Source organism: Eucyclogobius newberryi, unplaced genomic scaffold, assembly GCF_026437365.1.
Source record: "Eucyclogobius newberryi isolate DKJ021-1_F unplaced genomic scaffold, fEucNew1.0.hap1 SCAF_20, whole genome shotgun sequence".
Classification (NCBI taxonomy): Eukaryota; Metazoa; Chordata; class Actinopteri; order Gobiiformes; family Gobiidae; genus Eucyclogobius; species Eucyclogobius newberryi.
Genome location: NW_027315835.1, coordinates 13,210,655 through 13,229,689, shown reverse-complemented (window position 1 = coordinate 13,229,689; position 19,035 = coordinate 13,210,655). Strand labels below are relative to the sequence as shown.

The 19,035-nt window shown below is 40.7% G+C and overlaps 1 protein-coding gene across 1 annotated transcript; it reads right to left on the bottom strand.

Moving 5' to 3' along the window:
* Nucleotides 1–1,742: 1,742 nt before the first annotated feature.
* On the bottom strand, nt 1,743–18,486 carry adam8b (ADAM metallopeptidase domain 8b). Its single transcript, XM_072456843.1, has 23 exons — nt 18,409–18,486; nt 17,176–17,279; nt 17,031–17,104; nt 16,139–16,214; nt 14,845–14,921; nt 10,836–11,019; nt 10,283–10,348; nt 10,132–10,194; nt 9,875–10,044; nt 9,479–9,560; nt 9,262–9,401; nt 8,261–8,447; nt 7,191–7,280; nt 5,104–5,302; nt 4,304–4,409; nt 4,062–4,227; nt 3,905–3,985; nt 3,738–3,822; nt 3,154–3,277; nt 2,923–3,082; nt 2,800–2,847; nt 2,678–2,722; nt 1,743–2,460 (listed from the first exon to the last, which is right to left on the bottom strand). Exons 1-23 carry the CDS (start codon nt 18,443–18,445, stop codon nt 2,344–2,346), a joined length of 2,481 nt encoding a protein of 826 aa, XP_072312944.1. The 5' UTR covers nt 18,446–18,486; the 3' UTR covers nt 1,743–2,343.
* Between the last annotated feature and the right edge of the window lie 549 nt (nt 18,487–19,035).

The window sequence follows — 19,035 nt, the reverse complement described above, 5'->3', positions numbered from 1 at the left end:
GTATGAGTTGCAATTTAGCTTTTCATTGTGATTTCTGGAAGTTTTAGATAATCACAATTTTGTCACCACCAAGGGACACACTTCTTTTCCCTGGACTCCAGTGTCCAAATGCAAAAGAACTTTCATCTCCATAACTGCAAATAAATCAAAGGAATATAACATTACAAAAAATTCAGATAATTACAACATTGTCAGAATAGGTCACGCTCCTGTTTTAGAGCTGGGTGCATTTTCAGTCGGACCAATTCAAATCTGGAAACAATTACACTTGTGAGTCTGTTGCGGTCATTGCTCAGAGTTTAGGTCATCCACTGTGCTTTCTTTCCAAGTCTGTTTTTAGCACACACTTTTCATCTGGCTTTTTGTCTTTTAACATCTGCAGTAAACCAATTTGACTCATGTGAATGGGAGCTGCATGAAGCCTCTCTGGGTCACACCATAGTTCCTGTAACATTACAAAGAGTCTAGTCTCCAAATCAAGTCTGGAAATGTTTGACCCCAAGTTGTATACTTTGGCTTCAAAACTGGGTCATCTGCCTCGAGCTAATGCAAAATCGCCCTATGGATTGAAGTATAGCATATATTCATGATCCTACTGGTTTATGGAAAGTCTTGTGGTTCCCCCTGTTTTAAACTTCCTATATTCTGTGATCTGTCCTTTTCCTCTGTATCTACTGCGTTGTATCAATGAAATTTCCCCATGTGTGGACAATAAAGGATTATCTTATCTTATCTTATCTTATTTTGGAGGCAGATGTCACAACCTCACATAACTAGAGAAAGCTAAACAAACAGAGACAGCTATTGCCTTTGTAAACGTCTTGTGTGTAAAGCTATTTGGCTTGTGACTCATATGAATCAGCCCCACTGAGACAAAGGCCCACTCCATTCCTCAAATGCACAACTCCCACCGCTGCTATCGGAATTGCATCTCGTTTTCTCCCGGATGATTTACTTGACAATGCATTAATGACACTTTGCAGTTGACTATATACGGCTATTTTGTCTGTTGTGGGGCGTCACAAACAGTGGTAGAGGGACAATGAGGAGCTCAGATTGAGCAGATTATCATGATTATGATGTGCTTTTATTAAATCCTGAAATTATCCGGGTTTAAATCCTATTAGGACTGTTCTGGTTTTGCCAAGGTTTTTTCTATAGTTAACAAGGTTCAACTTGTTAGTCCCTGTTTATGCTCTTGATAGATTCTGTTCAGTGTTGATTTTGAAAGGGGTTTGTTATTTTTCAATCCAAATATGATCATTTTGACTTCTTTTACTCATAAGTTTCTTTAGTAGACGATGAAGAAGATGTTCTATTGTTTAATTGAATTTTTTGGGTGCTTTCTTCTTGATTTTAACATTCTTCTAAGTGCTGAAATTAGAAAGCCGGAGTTCTGTGATGCTATTCCTGAAGGATTGCAATGTTTTATATATACGCAAAATGTGGCGTGCATTTCTTGAATCTATATTTTAGGACATTATAAATACATTCAAATCTTTTCCGCTCTGAGATGACTTAATTAGTAACTGTTGCAGTAAACCCAGATGTGGGGCAGAGCTCTGACTCACTTCCTCAGACTCTCTTTGGAGATCTGTAAATATTGATAAAGTGTGAATGAACTGTTGAATGAAACCGGCTCAAAATAATCCCACATGTTCAAAAATGTTACACAATATCCATCAGATACATGTCGTCTCTATGAAATTGTGTAAGCTTCAACATGACCAGCACCGCAAGGATCGGATATAAAGTGAACTTTATTTGTTGAGACAAAAGGCCCTCTCATGGGGCTTCATTAGGTTGAAAATAACCTTTACACAGAGAATGTAATCAGTCATATGTAACACATGACTATCTATCTGGAGCCGGGACCGTCCCACACAAACGGAAGCTATCACCCATCACTGAAGCTCACTGGTCGATTAGGAGGTTTGAAGATCCCTGTAAAAAAAAACCTCCTCCCAGGTCTGGACCCTGTGACTGATTTCATACAAAATGAATTGCAGTAAAAACACAGCTCCCGTAAGGGCTCACATGTGAGGGCTTAAAAACAAACAGGACATACACAATCCGACAAGTACTCCATACAATATGTACCATCCCGTTCACTCTTCAAGTAAACTGCCAAGTCATACAAAATACCCATAAGAGGGCACAAACTGGCTTTAACACAGCAAAACTACTTAATAAATATTTTAAGGACTAAAAACAAGCAATTTCATGCTCCATGTCATACAAAGTGCAAACAACATGTTATTCTAAAAAAAAATAGCAGAATTCCAGCCTGCACCAGCAGCTGAAGCTTTTAGTAAATGTCCTTTTTCCCACTGAAAGTGAGGATCACTGTTGGTCATGTGCAGCTACAAAACCATCACATTTTTCTTTAGGCTTCTTCTGGGCAACTGGAGGTCGTGGTTTTCCTGGAGGAACTCGTGGAGGATTCGGCTTCACTTTGAACTGAAAAAGGGGGAATTTTTTACTTGAAGGAAATTATTTACATTGTAATGGAAATCTGGAATATTTCCGAAAAAAAATATTTAAAAGTATATTCATAAACCTTTTTTTAAATTATTTTGGACAAAAACATTTCAACTATGGACTTTTTACACACCATATAAAAAACAGAGCCATGAAAAAACAAAAGTACCATAAAATATCTACACACAAGTCTCACCTCTGTTTTACTCAAAGGAGGCAAAGGCTTCGCCGGAGATTTGGTCTGTGGGACAGAGAGCTTTATTTATTGAATTTTCTAATACGAAAATCCATGTTTCATCTGTTCAGTTCGAAACTCACCATCTCATTGAGAGAGGTAGGTGGCTCTGGAGGAGATTTCTTTGGAGGCTGAAAAACACAACATACAACAGTAAAATATCACCGCTGTAACATGACAGTTAACATGAGAGTAGTGTCACTGACCAGAGGGGCCGGTCGGATCGGGGGCGCGGACACAAACAGAGGAGTACAAACTTGAGCCGCGGTGGACTCCATCAGAGTGGGCTGGCTGATCTCAGGTCGAGTTTTGACACTAGGTTTGTCAAACATGGGGGTCTGCTTTTCCAGCGCAGAGTGCACTTTCCTGTCAAATGACACATCGATGTTCAGTCAGAGACAAAACGATTGTACTCAGTAACTCTTGGAGAGCTTTACCTCTTGCTCTTAGAGATGTAGTTGTTAGAGTTGTCTCTTTTGCAGCAGATGAGGCCTGTGACCAGAGCCACTATGAGCAGGATGATGACGACGGTGCACACTCCGGCGATCACAGCAGCCTGACCTGAGGCACAGAGAGGGACGTAGACCATTTAAACATATCAAACAGGACTTTGTACATTCAGGACACATCCAAACCACATGTTTACCACAAATTACATACTTTTGCATCATGGTATAACACAAATAGTCTTTTGAAGGCACTAGACCCTAACTTATAGAACCTTATAAAAAATTATTATCCGGGTATTAAAGCGTATATGTTATTTTAATGTGATTTATTGGTATAGATTATTAAGTTACCCATTGGACGTGGGATAAAACAAGCAAGTCACTGATTAAAGTACTAAATGAGCATATTGTGTATTACTGGAAAATCAGTTCTTAGGAAAAATGACAGTTGATGGTGTATTTGACTGAAAAATGACTACCAGTGATACAGACATGATCATGCATGTCTTATTTTCACATTTCTCTTCATTAATGTCACTCATTCCTACATAAGCCATTGAAGTCTGTAATACCTTGAGGTAAGTCTGCGTATTGAATGTTGCAGTGCGGCGGAGCCCAGCCTGGGTCGCAGTGGCACTCACTTTTGTGATTACACACCTACAGTAACAGACAAGCTCATATAGTCACATTTTAAACGGTCATCAAAATGTTGTGGCTGTAGTTGAATCTGTTTACTCACTCCATGATTGTTACATTTCTTGGAGCAATCATCCGAGGTGCCATAAACTGAGATGTCCTGGCATTTGTTGTCTACACAAACCTATACAAAAACAGTATGATTAAGTTTAGTTTGATTCAAATGACTTCATTCATAAAAGCCAGATGAGGAGTTATACCTTATCTGTTCCACACTTGGTTCCATTTGGGACCAAGTCAATATTTCTGGACTTGTCATCATCCACAGCAATGTTGCATTTTAAATAGCGGACAGTAAACACCGCCCTTTTCCCTGTGATGGAGTTGCCTCCGTCTTCACAAAATATAGATCCACATTTCAGATTACTGCAAAAGTTTGAAGTATGGTTAGTTCAAACATCACACACAACAGTTGAAAATAGACGTGAAATGAAACGCTTACTTTGAGGTACAACGGGCGTATGAGCCGTCTGTGTTTATTCCACAGTTTGCTCCCTCCTGACCCTGTCTGTTCAGGTCAAAACAAGTGTCATGTGCAACTCTAGCACCTAAAGCAAATACAATTATTTTTCTGTGAACGAAACAAATACAAGTCTAAACAGAGATTTTTGTAAAAGACACTTTGTTTCCAGTGAAAAAGCCCATTCATTTAATTCTTGGTAACTGGACAGTAATTGTGTGTTAGCTGCTGCTCCACAAACGGAAGACATAAAACATGATAAAGACACCCCTTCAGACATCTTAATAACAAAGAATAATATGTCTTGTTTGCAACTTACCAATAGCATTTTTTATACTGGCAGATACAACTCTATTTAAAATGTATCCAGGCTTGGGACCTTGCTGTTTAATTAAGTACTTTGTGGGGGGAACATTAACTTATTCAATGATAATATCAAAAATACTTGATACATTTATAATATAATTAATAGCTACATAAATGAAATAAGCACGTATAAAATATTTTTGAACAATTTAATATTTTTTTGAAAAATCATCAATGGTGGATGAGTAGAAAGATGTGCACAAACAGTTACATTTTATCTACTTTCATTATTAGCATATAATCTAGTGAATGATTGCTTATTCATATTATTTTTGTTTAGCATTTGAGTTCATTGAGTTATTCAGACTGGCTTTTAACACTTAGTAACATACGATAGTAGTTTTTTTGCACTGTTAGTTGTGTTGTACTAAATAACGGTTGATTGGCTGATTGATTCAAACCAGAGTGATCTGTACCTTTTCCAAACAGCCTCCAACAGTGCTGCTGGTGCGTGGGGCATTGGCCGTTGTAGCAGTAGCCAGATGCCAGGTTGGAGCAGGGTTTTCCGTTCATCACAAAACTGTCGTCGGGACACACCTCTGACGCCCCTGTGCAGTACTCCGGCAGGTCACACTCACCCACCGCCCTCCTGCACACCCGCCCCACTGGTCTGAACTGTAACGCAAAGTTTAAGTATAGTAAATACACCAGTAAATACAGAACTGAATACAGAGGTCAATGCTTGATGAATGAAACCCCTTCAATCAATGAGAGGATTAACATGTACACAAAATACACAAAACACAAAAGTGATGTCATAAGTAGTAAGTGTTTCAATAACAGTAAACAGCTGGGTCCTTAGAGAGATTAAAAGTAATATTATTTTTCATTAAACAGAACTTAAATACAACTTAATCCGTATTTGTGCCAGTTTATGTTTCACGTGGATAGGTTCAATAATAACAAAGATATCTACATTATAAACCTCAAAACATGAGAATTCTGAATGTGACACAAATCTGACTAATGAATATTAATTACATGAACAGAATCCATGGTATATAATGTGGGGACGTAAATGTTTTATTAAAATACTGGGTCCTGAGATGGCTGGAGTCACAAGTTGTACTCAAGTAAGAGAAAAACATGGCTCAATCAAGTAGTGCTTATCAGAAATACTGAAGTAAAACCAGTTAAAACTACTATTACTTATTAACGATATATTCATTTGTCATACTGTCTTTTTACACCACGCTACAGCACTTGCATAGCACTTCATGTATATTTTATAATGGCTCTTAGAACACCTTTTCCAGTCCTTGAGTTTATCATTCTGAGGAAGGATGTGGTAACATACAGATATCACCCTGTGTTTCCTTTTATTATTTAACATTCTTCCCTGGCAGCTACACCACTTTTACTGCTCTTTGACGGCCTTCACAACCTTCACCAGCCACTATTTTAAAATCCAGGGTGTGTCCACAGCATGTTATGACCTTTCTCTGCGCAGCCCACTGACAATGAGGCCAACTGGCTTTTAAGATGGGGATCTTATGGGAGTAGGTTAACATTTAATAACATGGGTGGATTTCCAGAGAAAACAGACAGAAGAGAAGAAAGAGTGAGGTGGGGCAGAGAAGTGCTTTAGAAAACACAGAACAGAAATAAAATGGTATTGTGTTAAGACATTAAAATAAGCATTCTATCGGGGTAAAGGGTTCATTAGGGTTTAATAATAGGCAATAATGTTACATTCATGTGCATATAACTGATGTAACTAGAGTGTTTATTTTACCATTATTATTGTATTATCTTGACTTACGCTAGCTGTTTTTATTTTATTTTATCTTTATTTTTCCCCTCCATTCCTTATTAAGAAATGAGAGGTTTTGTCTATAGGAGTTTTTGTTTACAAGAGTTTTGTTTATAAGAGTTCTTCTATTAAGAGTGTTTTTCAAACTTCCTATAAGTTATCTGTCCTTTTCCTCTGTATCTACTGCGTTGCAACAATGAAATTTCCCCATGTGTGGACAATAAAGGAATATCTTATCTTATCTTATTAGAGATAAGTAAATGATTGATTGATCCTTGAACTATAAGAGTCAAAAAAAGAATCACAATTGTTACTTTGCATTATTATAAACAAATTAAAATAGCTTTCAATATTAATTTTTAAATCGAAACAATACAGACTTTTAAAAATTGCAATGTAACATAAAGAATAGTCAGAATGTTCATGTATTAGGTCAATTTGCAACTGTAAATTGGCTCTAGTGAATGAATGTGAGAGGGAATGTTTGTCTGTGCATTTATATCTCTACGTTAACCCTGCGATGAGCTGGCCCCTGTCCAGGGTGTGCCCCGCCTAAGGCCCAAAGTCACTGGGATAGGCTCCAGCCACCCGCAACCTCAAAAGTCTGAACACTGCAGACTTCTGCCCTATGCCCTTCTCCTTTCTTCAGAAACTTATCGTCAGACTTCCCCTTTCAATTCTTAATAAGATTGTTTGTTCGTGAGACATGACCCTCCGCGTTCTGGACAACAGTAAAGTCTTGGTCTGTACCTGGCAGTTTTCGCAGCACTGTCCATGAGCGCACTGGGATCCAAACGTCAGGCGGCACGTCGATGGGTCGCAACACGGATTCTTACATTCCTGCATTAACAAAAACATGCTGTGTTTAGGTTCACCTTAATCTTGGAGTTCAGGAACAGTACAGATCGCTGCCAAGATGTTGTGTTCACGATAAGGAATGTGAGCAGAAGAGTATTGTGAAATCTCTAACTGAAACTCCAAGGCAGATAAGAGCAGCCAAAATAATAATACCAGTACTCAAAATCATGCCATATTACTCAGTGCGTGACATTTTAGTCAGAAACTAGACATTTTTGTTTTCATTTTGGTTGGTTTTATTGCACTGAAAATGTTTAAAAACTGTGAGAATGTTGGAGGAGGCCATTCCATTAACTATAATAATCAAGATAGCTATAATATTCCACATTATGTCATAAAATGCATCCATCTCAAAGAAGGATGTTCCAAAGTATGGTTTTAATTTTCTATTTTCATGGACGAATGCAGGTAACTTTCCACCTCCAGAAAGACATGCTGTGCCTTTAAGTAGTTGTGGTCATGTTGTTGTCATTTTTATTAATATGCATAGTCCTTGGAGCAAATAAATACACATAAGAAAGTAACTTTAATGAGAGATAAATTGTCTTAAAGATTGATATTGATTTTTGTTGTTTTGCTTCTCTTTGTTCATCCTTTTGTATATATTTTATCCTTTGTTACATGTTCTCCTTATGATAAATAAAATGAATAAAATAATGAGCCAGAAAAAAAATAACTACTCTAAACTGAAGCAATACATCACATTCTGTACAGTGTAGATGAGGATAAATAAGTTGAAAATATAGCATTGTGAAAACAAATGTGACCCTATTACTAAAAGTTGAAGTGAAAGCCTCAAGTTTCTTATCCAACCTCTGGATTTTAAATTTTACAGTATGCGTTTGGCTTTTTAAGGATAAAACGCCATACTGCTGTAAAATCACTTACAGAGGAAACCTCTCTAGTATCTCTCCACAGGAAACCTTATCTTTCCTGTCTCTGAGCCCCAGACCAGCTGTTACCTCCACCGTCCCGCAGTCGCAGTCCTCCCCGGGGTCCACCAGGGCGTTACCGCAGCGTGGGCCGGTCACTATGGCCTGAGAGAGGGAGGGTTTGTGTAAGCAGTTGGGACGCGCTCGAACCAAAAACTCAGTCAGCTGCCCCTCGCTGCAGCTGCTGAACAACTCTGGGAACGACTGACTTCCTGTCCTGAGGAGAGATTGAGAACAGATTCTTAGAAAGATGACATCAACTACAACATCATTCAAAGTGATGTTTCACATTGGGGGACTTCCTGTGAACAACCTTTGAACATTTCCTCCTGATTTGGAGAAAGTTTTTCTCTCCATTTATCTATCTTGGTACTAACAATTCAGATTTTAAGTGACTCTGGTTGGATTCCAAGGCTCTAAAACTTTAGAAAATATGTCTGGAAGATCATCAGGATTATCAGGATAATGTGTAACTGAGCAGTAGAGCATTCACTCTCAACTCAAAGGTCGATGGTTTGATCCCAGGTCAGACGAGTGCACATGATGTACTGGCACATCCTGTGTGAAAAGACACTCACCTTTCCTATGAATGAATAGGACGTGTGGATGAGTGATTGGTGGTGGTCACCGGGGGGATGTTGAGGCAGAGCAGCAGCCTTACTTTTGTCAGTCCACTTTTGTTATTTACCACAACCTTGTGTGATTGACTGTGTAAAGCATCTCTGAGTGTTCAAAAAACTCTTTAAAAGCAAATGCATTATTATAATTATTTGATGTTTCAGTAATTTTGCCTGTCACATTTGCCCAAAATAGCTCTGTTAACTACATATTTACAAATTAATCACTGTTCTCACTTTGTAAGACTTCTATTCAAACTACTTTTCTACTCTCTTAGTCCCATGTTACATTGAGAAGAGCATCGTTATAAAAGGGGAATAGGGACTATACAAAAGGACAAAAGATGGGAAGTGAGTAATACAGAAGGCATCCTGGGCCTAATAACGTTTAAGATGGTATTTTGAAGTGAATACCTGAGCTTGTCAGTCATCACACAGTTGGTGCTCAGAGAAGGACCACACACGCAGTCCGGACTGTCGTGGGACAGGCCAAAATTATGCCCCATCTCATGAGCAATGGTGGAGGCCAGGCCAATGGGGTCTCTGTGATGATCCTGAGGGGAGACAGTCAAATCAATGACAGAGCAACATATACATTTATTTTTGGATGAAAAATGGCGTCGTTAAATACCTGATTGACACCTCCTGAGTTTTCTGTGCACATGGCAAACTTGTTGGCCAATCCAACAGTATCGCCTTCGAAGTCCATCCCTCTGTAAAGCACATTTAATACATGCTCAATGTTAACTTTTATAACCTTAATAGTCTGCATTAATCTCCTCAAATTTAATTATATTTATATCTCAGATGAAGGACTGGGAGTTATAACTGTATTCATGAAAGAAATATCCAAACAGAGAACACATATTTGAATATAATTTTCATTTTGCTCCTTTGGTAAAACATCTCTATCTTGACAGTTTGAAGACAATTCATTTTAACCCTCTCGATATTCAAATCCAGCCTCTTTATATACCTTACTTGAACACAAACCAATAATACAGATATATACTTGAATTATTCTCACGTCACAAACTGCGCATTGTCATGCTTCACCCTCTTTAGCAGATCTGTTTGTCGCCATAAAAGGAAATGGTCGAGAGTAATTTCAGAACTTATGTCGACATCCATCAAGTTTTCATTTGTCCAAATCTCCAGCCCCACGAGTACGATGCGTGTGTTTATAGATCGATAAACCTGCGAACAGAGACGGAGCGCCGTTGTCGTTCGAGCATATTGAAGGCATCAATCTAATGTTTGCAAATCATAAATACATTTTTTTACCTTGTCAACATGATTCACAACACTGAGAATGCGAGACTTGGTTTGGCTGCCGTATCGTAGGTACTAAAGCATGAAAGAACAATTAACATGAACAGTACATGGGAAAAGGGAGACATTAGCAGATGGAAAGAAGGAGAGTTAAGAAGTTTACCTCAGCTTTGTCAACAACCACAAACAATTCAACAAAACGCTGCGGATCCGAAGTCGGTTTGGATTTCTAAACAAAGAGGAAAAGAGGAAAAATGAAACGCAAATGTCTTACTTCTTTGTTGGCTTATGCAAGAAAAACGTTGTAAGAGAAGGCACAAGTTCGAAAAGTGGGTCAGCAGGTTAAACACTGTAATAAGTAATGCCAAACAAAAACTTGACTTGTATATATCCGCTATAGGATGCTTTAAAACATAGACAATCCAAATGTCCAAACAACTATTTCATTACTTTTTAAAACATTTTCTTGCTTGGCACTCAATAAATAAAAATATAAAATTAATAACCTGAACACCATACCAGTTGTAATGCATACAATTATTATGCATATGTGTTATCACTAGTACAAAATATATCAGTATGTATGACATTTATAATACTGTTTTATGTCCAAATTGGTCAGCAAGTGCTTTATAGACAAACTTGATCTTGAGTATGAACATCTGTGTCCAAAATATAAACGATATCTATTGTTGTAAAGTCATAATGAAAAGTACCCAGGATTTGGACCTGAAGAGTCCGGCCAGTCTGGGTTCTGGGTCCTGGTCCAGATCGTACAGGGCTGTGCTGCTGTTTGAGGATCCAGGTGAGTCTTTGTGCAGGTAAACGGTGTGTTCGCTCTCATCGGACTGGCCCAGCGGCTCAATCAGATACAACCGCTGCCGCGCTCTCACAAAGCCACTAGAGTGAGGGGCGGAAAAAACAACAATCTATAAATGCTATATGATATATCTATGCCTGAAGTTAGTAAATATCTATGCCTGAAGTTAATAACAAGTTTACAGTGATTCATAGCCCATCTTGTATTGGAAAACTGTTCATGAGTTTACAAAAATAAGAATGCAATTATTTATTTTGCCCTGTAGCGTAAATCCATATCACCAGTGTTCCTCCTGGTGTCAGATTCGCTCTTTTTAAATGTGTAATGTCTCTGCAGGACACTGTTTTATTGTAGATTTATTTAGTAGATGCAAATGTGTTGTTTTAGTTATGAGCATTATTATTAGCATTATTATTATTATCATTATTGTACATTATGCCAGTAGCTTCGTTAACTGCCTCTAACTCAAGTCCTCCAACAGGAGTCATATCTCAAGATGTTTTAAATTGGTTAATCTGTTCTCTTTTTTTTTTCTTCTCCTTGAACCGACACCTTAACGTGGTGGAGGGGTTTGAGTGCCCGAATGATCCCGGGAGCAATGTTGTTGGGGGCTTCATGCCCCTGGTAGGGTCTCCCAAGGCAAACATGTCCTAGGTGACGGGTCAGACAAAGATCGGTTCAGAAGCCCCCTATGATGACAACACGAACAAGGCAGTTTACGTCGCCCGGATCGGCGTCACCGGGGCCCCATCCCGGAGCCAGGCCTGGGATGGGTGCTCCATGGCGAGCGCCTGGTGGCCGGGTCTTACCCCACGGGGCCCGGCCGGGCACAGCCCGAAAGAACGACGTGGGGCCGCCCTCCCGTGGGCCCACCACCCGCAGGAGAATCCATAAGGGGCCGGTGCAGAGAGATCTGGGCGGCAGTCGACGGCAGGGGCCTCGGCGACCAGATCTCCAGACACAGAGACTAACTCTGGGGACATGGAATGTCACCTCGCTGGGGGGGAAAGAGCCTGAGCTTGTGCGGGAGGTTGAGCGATACCGACTAGATATAGTCAGCCTCACCTCCACGCACAGTTTGGGCTCTGGAACCCATCTCCTCGAGAGGGGCTGGACGCTCCACTTCTCTGGTGTTGCCCGCGGGGAGAGGCGGCGGGCTGGTGTGGGCTTGCTGATAGCCCCTCAGCTCAGCCGCCACGTGTTGGAGTTTACCCCGGTGAACGAGAGGGTCGCGTCCCTCCGCCTTCAGGTGGGGGACAGGTCTCTCACTGTTGTGGCGGCCTACGGGCCGAACAGCAGTGCAGAGTACCCGGCCTTCTTGGAGTCCTTGGGAGGGGTACTGGACAGTGCACCGACCGGGGACTCCGTTGTTCTACTGGGGGACTTCAACGCCCACGTGGGCAATGACAGTGACACCTGGAGAGGGGTGATCGGGAAGAACAGCTTCCCCGATCTGAACCCGAGCGGTGTTCAGTTATTGGACTTCTGTGCTAGCCACGGATTGTCCATAACGAACACCATGTTCAAGCACAAGGGTGTTCATCAGTGCACATGGCACCAGGACACCCTAGGCCGGAGGTCAATGATCGACTTTGTTGTCGTGTCATCAGACCTCCGGCCGCGTGTCTTGGACACTCGGGTGAAGAGAGGGGCAGAGTTGTCAACCGATCACCACCTGGTGGTGAGTTGGATCCGCTGGCGGAGGAGGAAGCCGGACAGACTTGGCAGACCCAAGCGCATTGTGAGGGTCTGTTGGGAGCGTCTAGTGGAGCCCTCTGTCAGTAGGGTATTCAACTCGCACCTCCGGGAGAGCTTCTCCCATGTCCCGGGGGAGGCTGGGGACTCTTGAGTCCGAGTGGACCATGTTCTCTCTCATGGCCTCTGGACTGGTAGACCGGGGTGGTGGTCCCTCTGTTCAAGAAGGGGGACCGGAGGGTGTGTTCCAACTACAGAGGGATCACACTCCTCAGCCTCCCAGGTAAGGTCTATTCCAAGGTACTGGAGAGGAGAATCCGACCGATAGTCGAACCTTGGATTCAGGAGGAGCAGAGTGGTTTTCGTCCCGGGCGTGGAACACTGGACCAGCTCTATACCCTCCATCGGGTGCTCGAGGGTTCATGGGAGTTTGCCCAACCAGTCCACATGTGCTTTGTGGATCTGGGTCCTTTGGGGGGTGCTCCGGGAGTACGGGGTCCGGGGCCCTTTGCTCAGGGCTGTCCGGTCCCTGTATGACCGGAGCAGGAGCTGTGTTCGCATTGCCGGCAGTAAGTCAGACCTGTTCCCAGTGCATGTTGGACTCCGCCAGGGCTGCCCTTTGTCACCGGTTCTGTTCATAATTTTTATGGACAGAATTTCTAGGCGCAGTCAGGGGTCGGAGGGTGTCCGGTTTGGGGACCACAGGATCTCATCTCTGCTGTTTGCAGACAATGTTGTCCTGATGGCTCCATCAAACCCGGACCTGCAACATGCACTGGGACGGTTTGCAGCCGAGTGTGAAGCGGCTGGGATGAGAATCAGCACCTCCAAATCCGAGCCCATGGTTCTCGACCGGAAAAAGGTGGCTTGTCCTCTCCAGGTGGGTGGGGAGTCCTTGCCCCAAGTGGAGGAGTTCAAGTATCTCGGGGTCTTGTTCACGAGTGAGGGAAGGATGGAGCGTGAGATCGACAGGCGGATCGGTGCAGCGGCTGCAGTGATGCAGTCGCTGCATCGGACTGTTGTGGTGAAGAGGGAGCTGAGCCGAAAGGCAAAGCTCTCTATTTACCGGTCGGTCTACGTTCTGACCTCACCTATGGTCATGAGCTTTGGGCAGTGACCGAAAGAATGAGTTTCCTCCGCCGTGTGGCTGGGCGCTCCCTTAGAGATAAGGTGAGGAGCTCGGCCACACGGGGGGAGCTCGGAGTAGAGCCACTGCTCCTCCACGTCGAGAGGAGCCAGCTGAGGTGGCTCGGGCATCTGTTCCGGATGCCTCCTGGGCGCCTCCCTCGGGAGGTGTTTCAGGCATGTCCCACCGGGAAGAGGCCCCGGGGAAGACCCAGGACACGCTGGAGAGACTATGTCTCTCGGCTGGCCTGGGAACGCCTCGGGATCCCCCCGGAGGAGTTGGAGGAAGTGTCTGGGGAGAAGGAAGTCTGGGAGTCCCTGCTCAGACTGCTGCCCCCGCGACCCGGCCCCGGATAAAGCGGCAGAAGATGGATGGATGGATGGATGTTCTCTATTTTTCACAAGTGACTGTTTCATTGTTTGTTTGTTTTTAAATGGTGCTTGTAAAATCAACATTTTTGTGCAGCCCTGTGAGACAACTTCTGTTATGATTTTGCTTCGTGGAAAAACAACTACCAGTAGTGTATGCAGTGACTAAACCTGAACCAGACCAGGTCCAGGAGTAGTGCCGGACAAAAGCAAGTCTATATCCGGACTAAAATAGGCTCAAACAAAGCACCCTAAAACTATACATAATTTATAGAAGATTTTTTGTTGCACTGGTAGTTGAATTTTGGAGGAATTTTGCAAAATGTATGTAAATTACAAGCAATATTCACTTTGCAATGAATCATATTTAAACTATAAAATAATTGCTCCAATTAATTCAAATAAATCTGGGACAAAACAACAAATAATCACACAGGTCTTATCTACAGTGGCCTTAATAATGAAGTATGACGTATAAACAGGTAAACAGTTTGACAGTGCATGCACATTTTCACAATTTACTTTTGACTCAAGTAATCGTGATTTATTTTTCTTTCCAAAATCAAACAGCCCTAAGGGACTTTAAAAAGCATACAATTTAAATTACAGATAGATAGAAATATTGCAATGTACCAGCTGTTACCACATTTTATTTCCTGTCACCAAAACCAAAATACCAAAAAGAGGAAGTGACTTATGTCGTGCAGTAAACTCACCTTATTCCTGAGCAAATCCCCACGCTCACCGAGGAGTCAAGCATCCCCTCAATCCGGCCGTGATAATAACAGTGCTCCTACACAAAAGTATAGATTAGTTGAGAGAAAACATTCCTAACATCAGCTACACATTGTGCTCACAGTCGAGGCGCACAAAGACTCTCTTTGTGTTGTATCTTAATGTATTTGTGACTCAGGTTAGAATGGCATTTCTGCTCCGCTTAAGACTACACGTGTTACACACAATAAATAACGCCTCTTTCACTGATAACAAACGATGATGATATGATGTTATTTTAAATTCACTTTAACGTAGCGTGTGAGTAACAGTCATTCTCATCTTTTATGTTTCTGGACTGAGGGAGGAATATCTACAAGGAAACTGCTGATTTGAATCTTGAAGGAATCGAGTAAAACATCCAAAGCTTCATGACGCAAAGCCAAATTGATAAGAATCTGAAGTTGCAATATAATGTAAAATGATTTTCTCTGACCAGAATTAATCTACCATTTAAGACAGGCATGTCCAAACTACGGCCCGGGGGCCAAATGCGGCCCTCAGACCAATTTTTGTCGGCCCTCCGGCTTCCAGCTAAGTTGGTCCAAACATCAAAAAGTATTAAAACTTACAGTTAATTGGGAAAAATTCAAGCATTTTGACATTATACCAAACTAATATTAATGTTTCATGTATTATTAAAGGTGTGGAGGAATCAAAACAATGTAAAATGCTTTGTTATATGACAAATTTGACATTGTCTGGTTGTTTGTGGCCCTCTGCCAAACAACAAGTTTCAAAATGCGGCCCTTGGTGAAATAAGTTTGGACACCCCTGATTTAAGAAGTCAGAATCTAGTAACACAAAGGTTGTATTGTCATTAAGTCAGGGAGGGCATCTGACTGAAAGTGCAAATTATACATGAACCAAAAGCATTATATATGTCAAGATCGAGATGGGTAAATGTAGAATTACTATAGCCAATATGCACATTTATGTTGAGATATTGCAAGTTCAAACACTTAGTAAATATGAATAATAACAAATATAAAATCTGGGTGAATTTCATCATCTAGAATCTGAAAACAACCATTACCCAGTAGCTACAGGCAATGCATAATGTGTCCTCGAGCAAGACGCTACTTTATAAACTTCTATCTAACTAACTGGAGGGAAAAACTCCTACTGACCCTTTTCTGGATGTATAAAACAGCTTTGGGGGATATGAACTCACTAAAAACGTAAACTATAAACTTTATTGCTATGACACAGTGCCGAGTCGTCTAGGAATCTTACCTCATGCGTAGAAGTCGTCACCCGTTTTCCATCTTCTGTATAATGTGTTTCAGTGAAGTCTCTCCCAATAAGATGCCTAAAGAAATGACATATATTGGGGTAGAATAATATCTACTTGTAATTCTCCTCGGGACAAACGTTAGGCATATTTCAAACAGGTCCAGGAGCAGTAACATAAGACTGAAACGTTGCGAGAATCACATTTCATTTCCGAGGTCAAAGGTTTGTTGAGGTCAAAGCGACAGTTATTGGGCAGCTAACAACTTAATCAATTAATCGCAACTTAATCAATGGTTGAAATAACTGTCAACTAATTTAGTAATCGAATAATCGTTAACTGGTCTATACAATTGGTTCTAAAACATGCCACGAACTGAGAAAATAGGTTTTATGACTCAAATTGAGCTGTGATTGCATGAAAACGGTTTGGGAAATGAGTAATTCTAGTAGGGCTGAGTTTAGAATGAATAAGGAGTTTGATCTAATATTTGCATAAACTCCTGTGCAGTTTTAGTCTTTTTTAGTCCTTTAAGTCAACTACTCGGTTGATTGGACATGTCTATAGTCAACCAAGAGTTTCTTCAAAATCTAGTGTATTTGATTAAAACACTCCCTTGTCCATAAATGAACTCTCCTCAAAAGGCTTCCATTCAGCTTTATCTGGGTCAACTTTAGTAAAACTCTTTTTATCACATAACTTTTACATTCTAAACAACTAATCGATTAATAGGAATAATTGCTAGACTAATCGATTCCCAAAATGATTGTTAGTTGTAGCCCTACAGGGTTTAGTACACAAGACCAGTTAAAACCGCGACATATTTTATCATTTGCTGACGTTATATTGTCCAGATAATTGCATATATTCGCATATATATATATTCGCAGTTACCTGTTTTTCTCCAAATGTATTGTGTGATTTTCTCCTTCGATTGCTAGTTGATATTGCACCACATCAGGATAAACCTAACAGAAAAGAATAAATATGAAGCTCTTGTCGGTTGTAGGAAAACGCAGATAAAACAAATAGTGATTACCTGTTTGTCAGTTAGACTTCTCTTTGTTCTGTGCTGAAGTTTCAGAGGTTTAACAATCTCATAATGTCTCAGAGACAGCGAACTCAAGCTCTGCACGAGACAAACTGTACAAGAACAAACAAACGCAATTATAAAACCTCGGGAGATTAAAAACAGCAAGCGACAAAAAGTGACAAGGTCGATGATGGATTCAAGCTTACTTCCCCTCCATACACCATGCTTATTGATTCACGTGACAGTAAGAGGTTTCTGGCGGCATCTTTCAGGAACAAAAGGTAATGGAGCTGGCACAATATGAAGTCTGCAGTTCAATAAACGGATCCAGTGCCACATAAATATTAGGCCTTTTTTAGAGTAGCCAGTTCTAAATCAGGTCTACACTGCAACAAGTGTACACCGCTGCTCTGTTGTTTTACATAAGGACTAACACAACAAAAATGTGGATAAAACTGACTCCTAATTGATTGAATTTGGAAGGGAAACATTAACTTCTGCACTGTTGAATATTTGCAAATAGTCAAAAGAGATCAAGAGGTAATTATTTTCATGTCATTGAGAACATCTGTTCAATTCAAAAGCTTAAAATGAACAGCATTACAGCATAAGTCTGGCATCCGCACCAATGCAACAGGGGATTTAAGAAAAGTGTAACCAGATCACTGCAAACATACTCAAGAGGTTTACATTGTTTGAATAAAATGTTCTTTGAGGAAGTCTAAATATTCTCTGCAGAAAATGTCTTTGATATAGTACTTACACTCTAGCAGTACAGTAGTAATAGTATAATAATCTGTAGCAGGACAGAGACAAAAAGGTGTAGGAGCAGAGGCAGCAGCAGTTTAGGCTATTGTTGACAAAAAACAACAAACGTGATGTAGTAATAAGCAACTGAACATTTACTTACTACTTTCAAAAGTAGAGAACACTATGACATTGGAGTAACAACATTTAATTTGAACACCTACACAAATACCATTTTATGGAATTGTTAGTCCACTTCTGACAGTAAAATGGCCAGATATAAGGAATAAGAACAGGTAATAAATAACATAAATAACCAATAATACAGTAGTAGTGTAAAGAAGCAATGAAAGACAGAAAGGATGCATCCAGTCTCTTTTCCTGCAGGCTATTCAAACTTTCACGCACGCAAATCTAGTGTTGAGACAAATCAGTCTGATAAAACTGAAAAGAAGGGTCGCTAAGACTGTTGAATGTGCAAATGTAACTTACCAAACGTTAGCGACAGCGCGATGAAGTGAGATCCCATCGTGACGCGCCTTGTCCGGCCACTGGAGCGGCTCTGACTGCGCCTTGAGTCAGCGCGAGCCTTTCCCTCAAAGCCACGCCCCCTCCCGTCTTATCGCCGCCTCACAGAAATACCACAGTAATGAGTGAGCAATTAATGCATTAAAACACGTCATCTATCTGTGTAATCTTTACTACATTTCAGACTGTACTACACGTCCCCATTCACTTCTGCTTTGCGCACTATAGATGTCTAAGTGTAACGCTTTACAATAAGATTCTTTAGTAAATTATTCATAGGGCGTTAATAAGCACTCCATTTCCAATAAGCAAATGATAAATGCTTAAAATATATACTTCCAGCCTTAAATGTTTTTATAATCTAATAACTAGTGCTTATTAACACCTTAAAATTATAGTTTACTAACCTTCTTACATTATTACCAACACTAAAAAGAATTCTACATGTACTTCACACATAATAGTTCTTAAAACCTAATAACTAGTGCTTATTAACACCTTAACATTTTTGTTTACTAACCTTATATCAAATTATTACCAAAACAAAAACATACATGTACTTCACACATAATAGTTCTTGTAACATAATAA